Raw genomic sequence first — 19,789 nt, forward strand, 5'->3', positions numbered from 1 at the left:
CTGCTATGCAAATGAACCAAACCTATAAAAGTGTGAAGAACTCGTGACCTGGGGTCCACCTTGGGGTCCCTCTTGGCAGTAGCTTCAGAGTCCCCAGGGACTCTGATTTGAAAGCCTTTCAAATAAATACCTGCCTTATTCCCTTACTCCTGTCTAGCCTCTGTTTCTGGGCATCAGGACCACTGCTCCCCCCGTGGTCCTGATCCAGCTGGAGACAGATTTAGGACCTGTTTGGCCATCAGATCACAGGGTCATTGACAAACTCATCATCTCTCGCTAACTCCTGAGCAGAACTGGGGGAATTGATGTTTGGGGAGATCCTTTTTTCTCTAATTCACACCCACACTCCTACACAGAGTTCAACAGGATGGGGAGAAGGATTAAAGAACTTCAGGACTGACTTAAGAGGCTCATGTTGGTAAAATTATACATTTATGTATTTAAATTTAGAGAGAGAAGACAGAATGGTGCCTCAGGATCCACTGAAACTTGGTGCCAATAATGCAACTGATAATGACTGCAAACCTGTCCATCTTCCCAAGGAAATGCTTTATTACTGAACTAACAGACATCATCAAACTCAGGAATCACTGCCTGTTTCATTTGTCAGATTATTCAGCAAAAAATGTTACTGTTTTAGATCCTTACTGATATGGTAATAAACACAAACACGTCCCTTTCCAGTCTGTAACATTTCAGTGCAAAGGAAGAGTGGAAAAGTGGGTCAAAACTGTCCTTTTATGCATCAATCAAATTCCAAGTAAATTAAAGCAGATTAATTAACAGGAAAGTCAGCAAAAAAAATTCCTATGCAAGTACTGGTAAGTAAATGCATTACTTTTCACATCACAGCACTTCAAACTGTAACACAAAATGAATAAAAACATTTAATTCAAATTGCAGGGAAGCTAAAATCATTAACTAATACTTCTGAGTATCGTGCAATTTTTTGTCAGGAATTATTTCTTTTGTCCCTTAATTTGCCATCACTTGGCCACAATGGAAGCTGCTAAAACTGGAGTTTTCCTAGGGGAATTGCACTGGGAAGTGTTTCAGTGAAGTTTTTGCAGCATCTTCTCATCTTATTCTAGTCTTGGTAAATTTAGAAACATCTAGGAATAAAGCTGAGTTTGTTTAAAGGTGAAATACTGCTGTGCATTTTCACAAAATCCTGTTTTTTTAACCCTCTGGTATTTGAGCCAGGAGCACAGAACCCACGACAGCCCACAGGCAGCAACTGTCAAGTCCAATCTGACAATTAAAACCCAAGTACATACATAAAACATTAAGGAAATCTTGGAAGGGGTTATGTCTGGGTTGCAGCATGTTTTAGTATTTATTCTGTTTTTGGTGAGTTAAACCAGCATCAGGAGTGTTTAACCTTGGTTAAACATCTAATCCTCCTTTTCTGGAGGATAAAAGGACAACAAAAATTCATCCATCTGGAGGTGGAGGTGTCTCAGGCACCTGATAAATTTAATTCCCATTTTCTGTCTTTCCTCCTGCACGTTATCCTATGCTTTCACTTCTCTCTGCACTCCACTGCTCTTTAATGTTTAGCTCTCTTTATTCAAGATATTCTAAAAAAAAAAAAAAAAATCACATACTTTGCAAAATTAACAAGAAACAAGATTGCATTCTTCAATGCTGAGTGATTTCTCAGCCCAGAGCTCATGAATCCATTTTGTATTATATTTTCTCCCCTCCACAACACACACCATATTCAGCTCCTTTAATTAAAATTTACTGAGTCATTATCCAAATCTTCTACATACTGAAAATGCAGAAGTATTTGAAAATAAATTAAGAATACAAGCAACAGTGCCATCAAAATGAAACTCTCTCAGGCTTTACTAAAGCATTGTGGTCAGCACCTCAGTGAAACCCAAGTTGTCTGATGACAAGAAATTGAAGTATTTGTGCTTTATTTTTATTATTCATATATGAGTTTTCTTAAGATATATCAATTCTATCCATGCTGCTGCAAATGTAATTAAAATTAAGCTCCTTCTGCCTCCCCACCTCTCCCAGGTGTTGTCCACACTGGACCTCTCTGAGCAGAATTACCCTTGTGGGAGGAACTCGATCCCCCTGTTTGCTGCAATTAAAAAAGAGGAAATCCTCCTCCTCAACAAACTTCACTGGAAATGTAGTTAATGGCTAAAAAATGCACTGCTAATTTGAAACCCTTTCCTGAATTGCAGGAATTGTAGAACTGCAAGAAAATCACGAATTGCAATTATTCACAGCAGACAGTAATGAACTCCAGGATTTTCTGAGAAGAACCACACTCTGCTCTTCTCTGAAGGCGAGTTTACTTCATTTAGATTAATTCAGGATTACTGTCTTGTTATTGTGCTTCCTCTGGAAGCCATTTACAATATGTTGTCAAAAATATACGCTCTGGGTGATATTCTGGAACTACCTGCACTTTGCAGGAGCTACAGCTGTAATTTGTGTTCATAAACCTAAGCAGGCAGCATCACGTATGCTCATTTCTGGAAACTGAGCCCTGCTTGCTTTAGCCTGGTACCATCACCTCCAATGAAACTGGGAGGTACTGGTTTGGAAGGGCAACCCAAAGCAACCAGTAAGCCCAGTTCTGATGGCCAGGCAGACAGCCCAAAGCAAGATGAAAATCGTGGCTGAAACTCTCCTCTCCTGGAGATGTGGAGCCCTGCAAGGTCCAGCAGTGCCTGGCAGCTTTGACTCTCATGAATTGAACCTACACAGGCTCCAACAGCAGAGACAGGCAGATTTGGGAAGGATACCATTCTACTTGTCATGGACATGAAATGGGGATGAAAGCTAGGAATTTTCCTAAATGGACAAAATCAGGAACCATGCATTTTTTGCAAGTGCTTTACAAAATCAGTCATAAATTAAAACCCATTGAGAACCATCTAAAGGCAACAGGTTTTGCATAAATTTAGGGATCGTTGTTTAATTTAATACATTAATATTATTTAATTAAAGGCTAGAAGTAGTGGCTAGAAGCAGTGCTATTTTGAATGGGATTTTGCTCGCCTGCTTGCAGGCAGGCAGTCAGCCAATGAGGCTGTGGTACCATGTCCAGCTCTGCAACAACAGATGCCCCAACTTCTGCCAAATTGTCACATTTGACAACACTTAACACCAGAACACATGAAAACTCCTGTGGCCCCTGTGAACAAAGAGCCAGGGCAAAGATGGCAGTGCCCAAAGCTTCTGGGTACAAGGAGACAGCTCCAGCCCTATGATGGAATAAATAAAGGTCTCCACTGCAGTCTCTTTAAGTTTTATCTATCTGGTAGCAACTTCTGCTTTTAAAAATTGCAAAACAAAATCCCAGTGTGGTGTTTTACAGGAATAGGACCAGAAGAATTTTGTCTAATTGAGAAGCAGCTTCCCAGTGCCACACTGAGCTTTTACCACCCAACAGAGGAGCAGGGACACATTCCTTAAATCACACCACACTGCCATGGCAATCCTCCTTCAAAACCCACATGTTTGGTTTCCTCAGTCTCATGTCTGGCCTTCTGGACCCTCCCTGTCCACGAATTCTCCTGCCAAGCACAGTGTGACACCAGAGTGTTCCAAGATGCACATGCACAGCCATCCTGTGCCCACTGCTCCCGGCAAACACTGACTTCCCACGGCTGTTGCTGTGAGTGCAGTCGTGTCTAACTCAGACAGAAAGGCTGACCTGGGGCCAGAGTGACCTCCCAATTAATAATTCTGGCTCCTCTGAGTGTCCACAGCCTGTCCTGACTGCAGCTGGAATGCCCAAAGTGCCACACTGACTATATTCATGCTAAATCAGATCTGTAACTATCTTAATCATATCTTTCCTCCAAGGAGCTTCTTTGCTGCCCCAGTTCACTCCCTGCAACTCCCAGTCTGTGTAAATACTGAAATGTAGAACAGAAAGCCTGGAGAAGTCAGCAATCCCCAGTGTGGGAGAGATGCAACCCAAAAAGCTGCTCCAGAGCAGAGGTACAGCCCCGCACTGTCTCTTTACACAATTTAACCAGCACACTTGTGCAGTTTCAGTTTATGACTAATTCAGTAATGCTTTAATGGTTATTGCTGGAAAAAAAACATTTACATGTTGCTGGAAATCAATAGCTGGGGGCACGGGTGAATCACAAACCCTCCCCTGAGAATTACAACTCCCAAGCACATCCACTGTCACGTAAACAATGATGACATCTGTTATCCCTGCTGGGATCATGGCTGCTTGAAAAGAACCTGGAAGTGCATTTTCCTTTTCTTGTCGTGTTTCATCTGCTATTCTTGACCTCCCAATTAACTTTTCTTTCTTCTCTCAGCCATATCATCACCACGGCTGTAACACACCTCGTTTGCCTCCCTGCCAACATTTTCAGAGCATTTTGCTGAAGGCCTTCAGTACTGTTTTACAGGCTTTGCATTCCCAGTTTTCTATCAGCACCTGGTTCTCTCTAAATCAGGCTCAACTCTACATTAAACTGGAAACAAAATCTGGCCCTTGACCTTAGAGAAAGCCCTACGCTTGCACTCTCAGTGCTCTGATACCATCACAATGAAAAACAAGCAAAAACCCCAGGCCAGCCAGACTTCAGAGAGACTTTACAGCTGTTTGGATCTACAGCTGACACTACTGCATAAAATGACACACAAAAGCTCCTTGTAAGATTAAAACAAATAAACCAATGTAACATGGTACCTTTCATTTTCGTGTAGCTGCTCACCTCCCTTCTTCCAGGAACATTTGGCCTTAGGGAAAGCTTTGGGTTTGCACTCAAAATCAACTGTGCTGCCTATTTGAACCTGGATCAGTTTCTTCATTGGACTCTTGGAAAAATCTGGAGCAGAAGCTAAAACAGAAGAGGTAGTAATAGTGAAATAAAGCACTTTTAATGGTATTAATGATACTACTATTTAGCACTTACATGAGCACTTCTCAGATTGCAAACATAATTAACACCATTCATTAGCTCAGACAGATCTTCTGTTGGACAATTCAGCATTTCTCCTCCTTATCCTATTATTTTGTACCTCATCCTGGTACCAAAGGTCTCAGCTGTGAGCAGGTGAGCACCCAACAAGGCAAGCACAGATTGCAGAGACTGAAGCTCAGTGAATCCAAGGAATGCTCAGTAGCTGCCCAACTGAATGCTCTGCTGAAAGGAGCAGATTTATTTAACAAATCTAATAAATATCACACCAAGAGTCTCATTAAACCTCAGGGAACCAGTAGGTTTCCAGTTCCACGTGACAGTGCATGTCAGATGACATGAGGGAAGTTTTCATTAACTACTAGTTTACAAAAGGCTCGTGGCTTCTCCCTATAGTAACACTCGACTTTGAAAGGAAATTCAGCGTTTGAGGAGACCAAGGCTAAGGAGCACATGCTGATCAACAACACAAAGGAAACAGGAACCTGTGTCCCCAAAACACAGCACAGTTACAGCTTAGTTTTGACCTCACGTTGGAGGGAGAAATTGCTCAAGTGCGAGTGTGTCAGCCCCAAGCCCAGAGTTCCCCCCGAACCAGCAGCTGTGACCATGTCAGACCCCAGCAGAGGCAGGCTGGGTGGATGACTGATGTCAGCCCCTGGCTCCAGAAGGGCTGCACACAGAGGCTTTAAAGGTGCCTCGGAGCCCACACAGAGGTGAGAGCTGCTGATGGAGCCAGCGCCGCCTCCACACCACACCAGAGGTTTTAATCCTCAGCCCCAAGCCCAAACCCCCATCTCTGCTCTTCCCCTCGTGAATAATTTATCCTGTTCTGTTTCAGATGAATGATTGGCCTGCAAATCCTCCGGCAGCAGATGACTCAACTCCTCAGCTCTGCAGATACAGACATCAGGTTGACAAAAAAGTTTCATTTCAGTGACAACAGCTGAGCGAGTTAAATCTGAGGTGCAATCCAAGGGGGTGTGGAGAGGGATAATGAAGTTTGTGTTTTAGGGAAAAAAGGAACATCTTACCTACAACCCTGAGCTCTGCACTCGAAGAGATGACACCATGTTTATTTTCAGCTATGCACTGGTATCTGCCAGAATCTGTCAGATTTAGATTTGATATTGTAAGTGCACCATTTTCAATTTGGATCCTTCCCTGAATATTAAGAAAAATATCTTTATTGATGATTTATTTCCTGTGAAAAATTTAAAATAAGTAAGGAATATAAATAGGACAGCATAAATACAATGAATAGGGCAAATGCAAAAGCAAAATCATGAACACAGTTCTAAAAGAAGTGACACGACTGCATCATGGTACAGCAATGGTGATCAGATATAGAGACCTGGAAACGCAGTGTATGAAAATAATTCTTCAAACTTGCCCAGTGCACCAAGGTTTGGCAATCTCAAATACCCTTTTTTTTCTCCAGAAATAGGGACAGAACGCTACCAGCCCCCTCAGACAGACCAGACTATCCAAACCGTGCAGATGGCACTGGCATTTCACACTATTTAGAGATCTCACATGTGCCACTTGCTAACGAGCTCTCTCTAATACTGTGCAGAAAAAATTCCATCCGCCATTAAATGAAAGACACAAACTTAAGTGCCCTGGAGCCAGCAAAGCTGCTCAAGTATCTGTCTGGGTCTTCTCACCTTGCTTATTCTCAGAAAGCTCAATTACAGTGAGAAGTGACTAATCTGAGTGGCAGAATTGGTGAGAAAAGGAAGCAGTGAGGAAGAGAAAACCACAGGAGCATCAACTTTGGGGAAAACCAGAGACACAGTAATGGACAGAACCCCAAACTACCTGCCCAAAAGTATTTTCTACAGGCTGTTTTTTGGGTCTGGACATGGCTTAGCAGGCCCAATGCAATCACTCACTCCCTGCCTTTTGCCAAGGGCAGCACCCACAGCTGGCCCAAGCACAGGGTGACTCCAGGACAGCTCAGCTCCTTCCTGGACAGGTCCTGTCCCAGCTGAGTGCGAGGGGTTCATCCAGAGAGACAGAAAACAATCCCAAAGAGGAAAAAGCCTGAGTCTCCATGGCTTGATCTCCTCTGTAGCATCCCAAGCTACTGCTCTTACAGAAGATTTGTTTATGGAGAAGGGGAGCTGAGGGGAGCAACCCCAACAGATGTTTGTGAAGGAGACCCACCACGAGGGATTACTGCAGTCAGGGAGCAGAAGACACCTGATCACTGCACACAGAGAACTCCTCTGGGGTCTCCTCAGTGCTGGTTCTCCAACAGCTGATCCTTCAGTATTTCCAGAGGAAGTCACACTTCTGCCCTGACATCAGACCAAAAGGCTGGACACAAACACCCCAAACTAGAGAAGTGGGGAGAGTGAGTGATTCCAAGATATTTTTGCACTTCCTGAGGTAAAAAAAGCCCATTACCTTAGTGACTCTGCGTGACACAGTAACAATGCTCTTAAAATCACCCAGAGAAGATTTTGTGCTCCCTCATTTAACCTGTCCACAAAACACCATCATGCCCTTTAGCCAGCATGGATGTAAGAAATGCTTTCCCGTGCTCTGTTCATTTTTCAGAACCATCCAGTGAATGCAGCCGAGCAGTCACTTTCTTGCCCAAATGCCAGCGCTGAGCACAAGGCACTGGCCCAAGGGCAAAATCCTTCCTGCAAAAGTGCCTGTAGTTCATATTCCTGGTAACCAGAATGGGGATGTTTTCCAGGCAATCAGTGAGATTTAAAATCAGTAAGGAGTATCAGATCCTGTTCTGCATTTCTGACCTTTCACCTTCTAAGTTCAACCTCTTTTCCCTGTCACCAAGTGCATTACTTCCTGTTAATTTACTAAAACAACTACATGAAAGCAAACACCTATGTTCTGTTGCTGTGTGTGTTCCATTCTTTGCATCAAGTAAAGTAGTGGTAAACCCATGAATCTTTAGGAGTTTTGCCAAGAAGTTGGAAAATATTTTCTTACTACCTTTAATGAAATGCCAGCTACAAATACATTAAAATAATTCAAGCTCTCTATCCCTATTTATAATTCTTTATGTATAATGCTATTAAACTTCCTTCTCCAGTCATGCCCTATGTGTTTCTTTCTGCAGTTCTATTGTTGCTTTTGAATCTGCTTTTAGCTGGAATATTTCTGCACGACATAATTTGTCTTTGCAGCTTTAGAAGTCTCATCAGGATGCTCTCGAAAAATACAAACCCAGTATCAAAGATTTCTCCTCTAATTCCACAGCCTTAACGAATTCTCCTGTTCGCATGAACGTTGTTAATTTTACACAGCACCAGGTTTTCAAAACAGAATGTTACCTCTATTGCCAGCTGCTCTCCATTCTTCAGCCACCTGTAGGATGGTTTGGGCTTCCCACTTGCTCTGCAATCCCAGTACAAGGTGTCCTCCACAGCGACTTCCACATCCTTTATGGGCTGGATCCAGTGAGGCTTTGCTGCAGATAAAATACACATCAGCAACAAAGACCCTCACAAGTTATTGCTCCACATCAAAGGGTTAATTGGCACAGAACTCATCAATTTTCTGCCCAGACTCATCTATACCAACAGAGCTTCCCACTGGTCCTGCTCCAAGCCCCTAATGAAACAAATAACTTATTATTCCTTTTATACATTTTTATTATGAGCAGTAAACCAGAAGAAAATTGAGAGTGCAGATCACTAAAGCTGGACTAGTGAAACCAATATTAAAATCGCTAATGATTAAACAACATCATTTTGCAATCGAGGCAAATGTAAGAGAAAGGCATTAATGGTGAGACTGAAATTAAATAAGTGATGTGGCTAAATCATCAAATTAATGCTGAAGAGAATCCTTTAAGTCCTAAAAAAAAAATAATGGTATGTCAGCCTTAGTGCTAAATACCATTTAAATTGTTTTCTAATGCAAGGCAGCACTTAACTGGATGAAAACATGGGTGTATGAGACTGTTTTTGAAAGCAGAAGACTTGGCACAGAATTTGGGGGTAATGCAAACCAGTAGAAGAAAGTCCATAAAAATCACTATTTTTTAAGCCAAAATTTGATGCAATAATACCACACATCCTTCAGAATTACCCAAAATACACTTAAAACTGTAAAGACATTTAAAACATCTGTTACAACTTTCATAGGAAGGAGAAAGCTCACTTGGCAAATAAACATCAATGCACGAAAGACAACAGTAGTTTATTCTTTTATTCCTTTAGTGCTATTCCACACATCAGTTCAACACTGTTTCATAGGTAATTTGTGAATTTTCTTTAAATTTATTTAATTTACTAGAAAGTTGATAATCTCAGTCTGTGCTATTTCTCCAAGAAAAGATAAATTCTGGACATTGCCTATGGAGAAAAGATAAAAGAGTAGGATGAAACTTGGCTGCAAACACTTAGCTATGGGCAAAGAATTTTCCAGAGTCAATTCGCTTATCTTAAGTGAGTCATTCAGGAACGTCTCGTAACACCCCCACATGAAAACAACCAGGAGAAAACAAATCCCTGGTGATGCATGAAAACATTATTTAATACAGAGCTTTGGAAGCACAGAAGGTCAGATTAATTCCTGTTGAACTTCCCACTACAATGGAGTTCCACCAGCAATTAACTCAGGCCAAGGAAATTAATGATTTGCCTGTGGCCATGAGGGAAGTGAGCGCAGCTGAGAGCTGAACCTTTCCACTGCCCCAGGCACAGCACCAGCCACGCCAGCTTTGGATGAGGGTTGGCACTGATTTCATTTTAAAAGGTTCCTTGTTTCCTAGCACAAACATCTCCTCTCCATCACCAGCTCTGCAATGCAGTGAAAAGACCTCAACGTGACCATGTACAGCACCAGGCTTTTATGGTAATTATTAATTGATTTATGTAGCCATACTTAGGGTTAATTTCTTACAGAAGAACTTCCTAAAATGTATTCATTAAGATATTAACAACTAATAAATACTGGAATTCGATCAATATTTGCTGACAGTGAAACACTCTGATACTGCATTTTTTTTCCCCACATCCCCATGAGGATTAACACCTTTCACCGATTTGGGGATCATTTATTTTTTACACCCTCTTTATCGAGGTCAGCTGCAAAAGACAGGATGACCTGATCTTTGTGTCACATGAATGTATAATTTCACCAGTATTAACTGGGGTTAAATCTTCACAGCTCATGTCAAAACACTGGAGTTCAAGACAGAGCCACTGCTTTAGCTCATATTGTCGGGAGTATTTACCCCACATGTTTCAAGGGAATGAAGGCTCAGGGCTCCATGTAATGAGCTCCCTGCACTTTGCACACCTAAATACCTATGCAACATTCAGCAGTGCTTGAATTATGATGGATCCGTACACGTGGAATATTTCACATCTGCTGCCTATCTCCACTTCAAAGTAGGTTAAATATAATCTATTTTCAAGATTTAAAGATCTTGGATTCAATTCTACCAATAAGAAAAACATTGTCTACACCATAAATCTTGTTTTAGGACTCTGTGTCAGGCAGTCTCCATAGGAAGGTTTCCCAAATTCCCACACAATACAATAAAGCAGAAATGCACAGAACAGCTTCCCAAGGCACAGCGTGAGAAATTCCTGGTGCTTGCCTGTCCACAATAGAGTGTTGATGGACACTTCAGTGATTTCCTTGAGGAAGGCTCTTTTTCTCTTCCAATTACCGATGGAGGTGTTCAGCAGAAAGAAAAACACTCTTTCAATCTGTCTTTGAAAAAGAACAATTCAACCAACCAGCTCAAAATTGAAAAGGCAGCTCTACAGGGGCAATTCCAGCTGGGAATACTCTGACTCCTGGCCAGGGTAAAGGTGGTTCATGTGCAGACAGGAGGTCAGGTATCAGCAGCTCTGATACTGCTCCTGTACTCTTGACACCGTCTCAAAACAGGATCAGGACTTGCCAAGCCCAGCACTGCCCCGTTTTGTTGAGCTCTGCCTCAGGACACTGAAGGACTCTGTATGAACAGCTTTATTCCTCTCAAGGTCTTGTCACTGCCAGGCAAATTTTACTGCCCAAAATATCTGATTCCACCATCTGTGCTCCTGAAGGAAGGCTTGGTAACAAAGCCTCATTATTCTCTCCTGGAACTACTGCACAGTTGGTGTGAAACCTGCATCTTCCTAAGGAGAGAAGAAGGAGCCACTTCTCCCTCCTAAAGCAAGGGACAGGCAAGCAGGCAGCACATCCTTGCTGACATGAAAAAAAATATAAAAATAGACATTGTCCTGTAAGCTGAGAGGTTGGAAGTTAATTTAATGGAGCTCACAGTGCAGGGTTTGAGACTGTGACAGGAATCCGTATTTTGGGATAATATTAAGAATTCTTCGGAACTTGCTGTGCAATCTTCATGAAAGATTCATCTGGAGCTCCCCCAGGACGAAATGCTTGTAGGTAAGTGGTTTTCTAAAGCAGGTTAGCCGTCAGCTCCATGGCCAGTCACTTGGAAAAGCACCAGCCTGGATTTTGCTTCAGTTGTTTTAGCCTAAAATATTCCTCGCAGTTCTCCCGATCCCAGAGGCAAGGAGAGAACAAGTGTGTAACTTCATAAAAAAGTATCCCAGGGAGGCTTCTCTCATCTTTTTTTGGTGGTTATGATGACCCTTCTCTTCCAGGCAGTTGGGCCTGCAGGAAACAACTCTTGCTTTATTACACTCCAGGCCTTCCCTATAGGCCGAAAGGGAAGGAAGAACCCTTTTTTCAGACTTTTACAAAATCCTCTGTGACATTCTGGAGGTTGATGTGAATGCAGACCAACTGCAGCGATGCTCCTGGAAGCAGTGGCCGAAGAAGTGACACTTTTCAAAGGCTGTGCTGGGATTTGTAAATTATTTGTGGACTAACCACGCACGATGCATCAAAACACGTGTTCTCATGTATGATTTACTCCAGAGTTAAGGAATTCGATAAAAATCTCGTTGTAATTCTGTAGGCCAGGGGAACAGAATGAAGAGAAGACAGAAGTTCAGGGCCATGACTCTTCCAGGGAGTTCTGTGCTCTGCTGGGACCCAAAGCCTCTGGGAAGCTCCTCCAGAACAGTCCCTGACTGCGATTCACATGAGCGGCTGCTGCTTACACTCCACCTTTCCTCTGACATTGCCACTAGGAAAGCTGGGCTGGAAATCTCAGAAACACCTTTGGGGAGCTCAGCAGTTGGGCAAGAAATCAGAGCTGAAAGAACTTCCCAGAGGAAGCAGCTGTGAAGCAAATGGGGAGAAAACCCACCCGGAAAGTGTAACCTGCAGTTTTCCAGGCAGTCTGCCTGGAAGTCAGGCTCTGACACTCCCATTGGTGCCTGCTGAAGGGATGAACCCTTATTTCATCTCAAAACTCCAAGGGACTTCACACATGAATAACTTTTGTTCTGATAAAACAGCTGGGCCTAGAGAAGCAGCTGACACATCCCTGAAAATGTCCATTTTTTGACTCCCATTCAAAAATAAAAATGCCCTCAAACAACAGGCAACTCCAAATCCCTGGGGAAAGCTTTACTATGTAAAAGAAGACAAACTATTTGTCTGTGCAGTAAGAAAATATTATTAGACAGCATTAACAATTAAACTCTAGGCTGATCAAACTCAGCAACTCACTGGTATTATTATTTAGTCATTTACAGCTTTGTTGTCGATGTTTTGAAGACACCTCTAAGCACAAGACAGAGTCAAGCTATCAGATAAAACCTTTACACAGAGAGGCTCTTCCTCATACACAAGTAACACAATTTCAGTTTAATTTTGCTGGTAGATTATTCCAAAAAAGCCCCCCAAAATATACCAGTACTTTTGATACAATAAAAAATAGATGTAGATTCTACTTATTCTGGGGGGATTTTGTCTTTGAGCAAAAGGAGAACAGCAGCAGAATTTCTTCCCCCCTCTCAAACATTTTACCTTGGTACTGTCAAGCAGGACTTCTGGTATATCAGCATGGGCTAATTAAGAATATATTTTCTTCAATTATACTTTAAATAAATTGCTTTACGTATCTTTACCACGCTTCACGTTTAATTGCATCCTAAAGCACAAGAATGCAATTGTTTCATTGCCTCTCATTCCTCTCTGCCATGAAGCATCTCCATGGATTCTTTTTTTTTTCCATTATCTCTTTATGGGAAGCTAAAAGCGATGACAAACGAACACACTAATAAAGGGAAAGCAAATTATTTATATATTCAGGTTCTACAGTCAATCAAAGTTGGATAATCTTGTCCTATTTTTAGCACAATCTGAACTCCCCTGAATAGAAAACTGGCATTTAACAAATACTGGAACTGTAAAAAGGACAAAAAAACTGAACATTTGATGTCAGACTTTTCTTGATAAAATCCTTGAGGAGAAAAAAAGATTAATAGTCTGTGAGTATTGCAATGAAAGAACCCAGCATATCTGGTTTAGAATATCTATTTTAATTATCAACGTCAACTACGGGTTGAGAGTTATATTTAAAACACCACAATTTTAATAAAACAGACTCATTTCATTTTTTTCAGGATGAGAGTTCCAGATGCAACAGATTTATAAGAAGTCTCGAGCAGCTAACTATGGACAGGAGTAAAGTTAATCCTGTGTTCAGGTGCTTTGTGGCTTCAAGGCTATTAATTCATTCTTCGATGAAGAGGCAGAATAGCATAGAAAACTTACATGGGGGGGTTTTAACCAAGCAATTCATGCACTGGAAAACCTGATTTTCAGATTTAAAACATTCCAGCTTCAGCTCATAAAACAAATCAGAATAGGAGCGTTTCACTTCGCAGCACAGCAATGAATGTTTCAAGCTTCTCTTTAGGACTTTATGTTACATCTAAAAAGAATCCTTAAAGTCTGCAAGGGAAGAAAAACCTATTTTTTAGGCACATGAAAGATTTTTGTCAATATTTTTTCCTCCTAAAGATTTCCTTTTCACATTATTTCACAATGACAACTTACAAAACGTTAACCCCAATCCCTCTCACACTGTTTTTTTTTTGGGGTCAGGCAGAGACACGCTTTCTTCTGCCAAGAGGAAAATAAATGTTGTCACTATTGAAAGAAAAAGACATTTGTACTTTTGTAATGTCTACATGCTTCTGTGTTTGATAAGCAGACACATCTTAAACTTCTACCAGTGGAGTGTTTTAACAGCAGCCAACATTCCCTAACAACACCAGATCTGTGGATTTTTGACAGCATTGGTATTTTCTGGCACACGAGTGATTTTTTTACTCTATGTCTTCAGTATATTGCATTAGTTTCCCCCAAATCCTCATCTGCTTTCAGAACAACTTCCTTAAATATTGATCTTTTACTGGAAGACTGAGTGGGACGTGGTTAGATTTCTTTACCAGACAGATTTCTGGGCTTTGCCATCAGATGAGGTGGCAATCCATCACAAGATACTATCTTTAGTTATAGAACATCATTAATCTACAAAAAAGAATTAAAATCCTTCAAATTATCAGAACGAGTTAAAATGATCCTATCCTGAACCCGGGCTTGTTGGAATTCTATCTGCAACAACAAAGCAAGTACCAAAATAAGAAAGATTACTTAAATCTATTTAATTCTGCAGAATGGGTTCCATGGAGCAGAACAAATGAAATGAAACAGTTGGAGTGCCATTACTGCCACTACAGGTCTCATTATTCTTTTGAAGATAAACATCCATATTAGGGATGACTCTAACATGGGCAGACATTCCTACTGGAGTATGAACTCCATCTGAGGGTTCAAATCCCTGTCTAGATTTGCAATGAAAACGTTCACACTGATTCCCCTGTTACAGAACTGCAGCTGGGTTGCTTTTATTGATTTGCAACATTCTTTATTTCAGCTCTGTGGCCTCTTCATGAGCAAAGCAGAACTTGGGAAGCAGGGCAGATACCCCCAGGAATGGCCACTGTTGGAACTACAAGGACTGATGAACAAATCTCCTCTAGTTTATATGTGATTTACACTGATGTATCTCACAACTGCCCCGATTTAACACTGGCATAGGAATGTTGAGCCAAACTGACGGACAAGCTACAACTTTGGAACTTTCAAGCAGCAAATAAGGTCACTTAATGGAACCAAATGCACAGTACCAAGTTCGGAGTGGCAGAGGACTCTGGCAGGTGAAGTAGCTTGGATTTACTGCCCGATGTTAATCATAGGATTTCTCAAATGTTGTAATTACAATTACTGCTTGGCAAATTCCTGCTGCTTCAGGTCCCCTGTCCAACCTGACCTTGAACATTTCCAACAATGGGGCATTCATTCAGTGAAAAGCTCTATTTGGAAGTTGGAGAAATCTCTTTTCCTTCCTCCTTATAAAATCTGTTGTGTCTTAAACTAAAATCTTCATGGACCAAAATCTCTGTGTGTTCTACCAACCAGCAGCTCCCCACAGAGTAGTAAAGAACCTGCTCCCACTGCAGAGGGGCTGTGCTCTGCGCCTTCATACAACTAAAAACCCATCTCTTTGCTCAAATACTCCTACATGAGGGAAACATTCCAAGGCAGAGTCAGAAACACTGTTTAAATTGCCACTGAAGTAAAGAAAATTATATTTGCTGAGATCTGGCTTTAACAAAAATTGTCAATTACCACTTTGTTGCAAATCACTCTCACTTTACACCAGCACCAGTGTGCTTTGCTGATACTCATTCCACTCTATAGCCTTAAATGCACAAGAGACTGCCTTTTTTCCAGCTATAAAATTTCATATTATTTCATTTCCTATACTGGATTATATCCTCCCATTTATTTACTCATTTTAGAATAAAATTGGCTGTTTTGAAAGCACAGGATTGAGAATATCCATCAGTAATCTTTCCACAAAGCAAGACAAAATTTGTACTTGCCATAAATGTGAGGCCTCAATGATCCCCCAAATAAATCCAATCGACTGAAAATTGAAGGTTTCACCAATGGACCAAGAAGTGTTTAAAAAAAAAAATAAAAAATTCCATGACAGAAAAAACCAGACACAAGCACACTTTGCTTTACTCTCAGCAACCCTGGGGAGCTTTAAGCCATTTCTCAGAGATCTCACCAAGAAACTGGTGCAGAAGTTCTCATTTTCTAGGAGCACTTAAAATGCCATGTGGATTTTTAAGCCCAAATGCCTGATGGAACTGCAGAAGCTGGAAATTCCAGAGTAGCCCAGAGCAGCTTGTGTTTCACGTGTAAAGAAAGGGGGGAGAGGGGGAGAACACAAGTTTCCTACCATAGTAAGTCAGACGTCCTCTTGCAATGTTTTTTCCTCTGGAATTTTCAGTGATACATTCATACAGCCCTGCGTCCTCCTGTTGGAAATTAGGGATTTCAATCATGCCATTGGATTTCCTCAGCTTTATTTTACTTGGAAATGGCAGCCCGTCAGTTCTTCTCCAGTTAATCTGAGGCACAGGGCTAAAGAGAGAATAATGAGATTTTAAACAGTTTTGCTTAAAGTCCTTGATTGTCATAATGAGATACTTAAAGCAAACGAAATTCAGCAGTGACTTCCAGGCTGTGTTAAAAGCAGCAATCACACTGTACATGACAGATGGTCAGACACTCTGGCACCTGATTTGCATTCACTGCTGATTCCTGCACTGCACTTGTGGTACCAAATTTGTCAGGATTAACTATGTGAATGCCCAATAATTGCAAAATTTCTTGTAAATCAGCACTGGCCTCCCCTGAGGACAGGTGAGATTTACCAGTAGCTTCCATGGAGGGAGAATCCAGGCAAGTCTTTTGAAACTGCCATCCTCCAGCAGCCCTTTATTCCCTGATTTGCAAACTTTCCCTCCCCTCACCAGTGAGCCAAAGCAATAGTGTGTGATCAAATTATCAATCTGATACAGGCCCCTGACAAAGCTGCCTGCAAACAAAGCACACACTGGTGAGTAAACACATTTACAGAAACAGAAATGCATTCTCAGATCATCTGTGAAAGAGAAAAGATATCAGTTGTGAGTGAAGCATCATTCAGAGGAGAAATGCATTTTAATCTTTATTTTTGCTATAAAGGAAGAACAATATTATGAAAGCATCAAGTACATTCAAGAGGAAAATTCAGACAATTTTGTCACAGACTTGAACACCATTTCCTTGCACAGAGAAAAGAGACTTAGTTCAAAGGTCATACACAAAACCACACTGAATCTACTCAAGCTAATTTGAAGTGAAATGTAAATTCCTGTGCTGCCAACATACACATCTTAGTTCTGAACAAAATCAAAATACACTCCAAGACTCTTCACCCTCTTATTTCAGGGCAGGAGTTGTGATAACCAAAATCAGGTCTTTGGAAAACACCAGAACAACTGCAAGAAGCCCACATCTCATGCAGGTGAACCCTAAGGTGCTTCCATTTTCAGTGAGGATAAAAACTTACTTTCCTAGGGCAAAGCATTCCAGCTTCACAGTGGAGCCTTTGGCTGCTGGGAGCGTCTCAGGGAACTGAACCTCTATTTTGGGCTCGTATTCTCCCATCACACCTATGGGACACAATTGAGAAGGTCAATTTTTGAAGGTGATTTTTAAAAGCTTTTTTCCCCTCTCTTTCGCAATTCAAAACCAAGTTTATTTCTCTCACACTCCACTTATAAAGAGGAGCACAGTGAAATCAGGGACAGAGTTGGGAAGGGAGCACTCAACAGAGTTTATCTGTGTAGAAAGCAACCAGTGTTTGGACAAAACATGAGAATTTATGGTGCAAGAGCCAAAACCACTGAGTGACGCCTGGAATTATCCCTGACTCCAGGGCGGCCGTACCGTCCGTGCGCAGCACCAGGGGCGTGGGGGAGCCCAGCACGTGGCTGTTGGTGGCCGTGCTGGTCACCACACAGGTGTAGTTGCCCACATCTGATGGCTCCACCTTGGCTATGTACAGGTGTCCCGTCTCCTGGGACACGAAGCGCCGGCTGTCCTCCTGCACAAACGATGGATATTCATTGAAGATCCAAGCAAACGACAAGTCTGGGTGGGGAAAAAAACACAAGCAAAAGGGTTTTGTTCATCTTTTTTTTTTTTTAAATTCAAAGACCAGGTCATTACTGTATTTTCCAGCACTGCATTATGTACCATACTTCATTGTGTAACAGAGCCAATGACTGAGAAAAACAGATTTTAAGGAGTACCAGAAAGTAGCAACCCCCATCCCCCCCATGTTTTTCACCAAATCCCCATCTCCTCCAGCAGAAAAAAAAAAGTGAAAGAAATCCAGATTTTTAGGTGTTTTGTTTAAATCTCTCTTTTTTTTTTTTTTCCCTAACATTTAATATGCAAGGAAATAGGAGCAGACAGCAAAAGCAAGACCAAACTTTGCTAAAACGGAAAGATTATTCACTCAGTAGCTACTTAACTGCTCAGCCAGATGCTTAGCAGGTAGAAACAGGACAGGAGTATCCACGTGATAAGAATGTCAGAAGAAGCTTGAATTCCCAGTAGGGCTCATCACACAGTAAAACTACTATTTCGTTAAAGAATCCATTAAAAAAATTTCTGTAAGGAAAGTAGCCCTCTCTACCATTCATTAGGGTTATTTGAAAGGAAAAAAAAAAACAACAACCCATCCCTCAAAAGATAAACTAGGAGATTTGGCAAAAAATCCACTAAATGTGTTTTGTTTTCTGAGCATGACTGTGAGCTCTGTGTCCAATTTTAATTGGCAAGAGCCCCTTCCTGTGTGAGGCCACGTGTTTGTCTCACTAATTTCCTACAGGATCAAAGGAAATACATTTTTAATGGTGTTCCAGGCAAGGAATAATTTTTCACCCACGTGCCACTTATACAGAGATTACAGCTTCTGGAAGTGCTAATTAGCGACGATTACAGCTTGATTGACCTCTCTTTGCGTTCCAGTGTCTGCAGCACTGGCACTGCCCCCACGAAATGGAGATCAACCCTTCCTGCCCAGCTTTAATTTGAAGGTGCCCAAATTCAGGTGTATCATGAAATGGAAAGGGGACACCTCCTGAACCCTCAACATCTCCCGAGGCTGCCAAAGCCAACAGGACAATTTAACACAAAGTAAGAGACTGTGCAGGTGAGAAAAACACTCAGTAAATGAAATTATTAAAATATTTATGGGCTGCCTAATGCAAAAAGGGCATCAAATGAAATGGCTGATCATTAAACTGCTTTTAATTTTCTTCTATCAATATTTAAACCTCTTCCATTAAGATAATTTTGCAGCAGTGGCGTGTGCCAGCCATTAACAGGCTCAGGACTCTGCTCAGGAGTTGAACTTCTATCGTATTTAGAAATATTTATTGTCAGAAACAGACAGAACCATAAGGAGGAAAAGACCTTTAAGACCATCACCCCTGTGGACCTGCAGCATCTCCTCAGGAGCAACGACGGCTTTCACCATAATTCCTTCCTCCAGAACTCGAGAAGTGCAATTAATTTATGGAAAGGAAGGCCAGCAAGGATTTGCCAGGAAACACTGGGGGAATTATTGCAGTGGGAAGCACTAAATAATTTTAAAAAAAGCAAAAAGAGAGTACACCTGAGGAGTTTGAAAGGCACTACAACCTCTTAGAGAGTGAGGAGTGTATGGTCTTTCTAAATGGGAAGGGCTAGAAAATAGAGGAGAACTCTTTCTGCAGAAGAACTGGGTGGAGAGAGTGATCACAGGGCTGAGGGAGAGGCTGGACACCAAGTTAGGTACTAAAAATGCCCATTTTCAGCTCTACACCAAACCCAGACACCCACAAGACACAGCAGTGGGTGACACCAGGCTGTACTGGTTCTGGTACTTATTGAGCTACTTGTGTTTCCTTGCTCAAAATATTATTTTATGCTTTAAAAAAAAGGAGAAAATAAAAAGAAAAAATACGTCCAAAACGGTGCAAGGGGCTGGAGAAATCTGGAAAATAAGCAGCTGCATTTCATTCCTATGATATCAGGTTAAGCCAAGAGCA

The 19,789-nt window shown here is 41.5% G+C and overlaps 1 protein-coding gene across 5 annotated transcripts in view; it reads right to left on the reverse strand.

Annotated features, from left to right (window-relative positions):
• Nucleotides 1-19,789, reverse strand: part of LOC138117316 (contactin-3-like) — a 94,242-nt gene that overhangs the window by 17,145 nt on the left and 57,308 nt on the right. For 4 of the 5 annotated variants that reach the window (XM_069027459.1, XM_069027460.1, XM_069027458.1 and 1 more), the window contains 6 exons: nucleotides 17,637-17,840; nucleotides 17,257-17,359; nucleotides 16,099-16,283; nucleotides 8,228-8,364; nucleotides 5,954-6,083; nucleotides 4,688-4,838 (listed from right to left, as the gene is read on the reverse strand). In XM_069027459.1, coding sequence (XP_068883560.1) covers nucleotides 4,688-4,838; nucleotides 5,954-6,083; nucleotides 8,228-8,364; nucleotides 16,099-16,283; nucleotides 17,257-17,359; nucleotides 17,637-17,840 — 910 coding nt within the window. Of the gene's footprint in view, nucleotides 1-4,687; nucleotides 4,839-5,953; nucleotides 6,084-8,227; nucleotides 8,365-16,098; nucleotides 16,284-17,256; nucleotides 17,360-17,636; nucleotides 17,841-19,789 lie in introns of those variants that run through there. The other variant, XM_069027463.1, reaches the window with a different exon arrangement.

This window comes from Aphelocoma coerulescens, chromosome 12, assembly GCF_041296385.1.
Source record: "Aphelocoma coerulescens isolate FSJ_1873_10779 chromosome 12, UR_Acoe_1.0, whole genome shotgun sequence".
Lineage (NCBI taxonomy): Eukaryota > Metazoa > Chordata > Aves > Passeriformes > Corvidae > Aphelocoma > Aphelocoma coerulescens.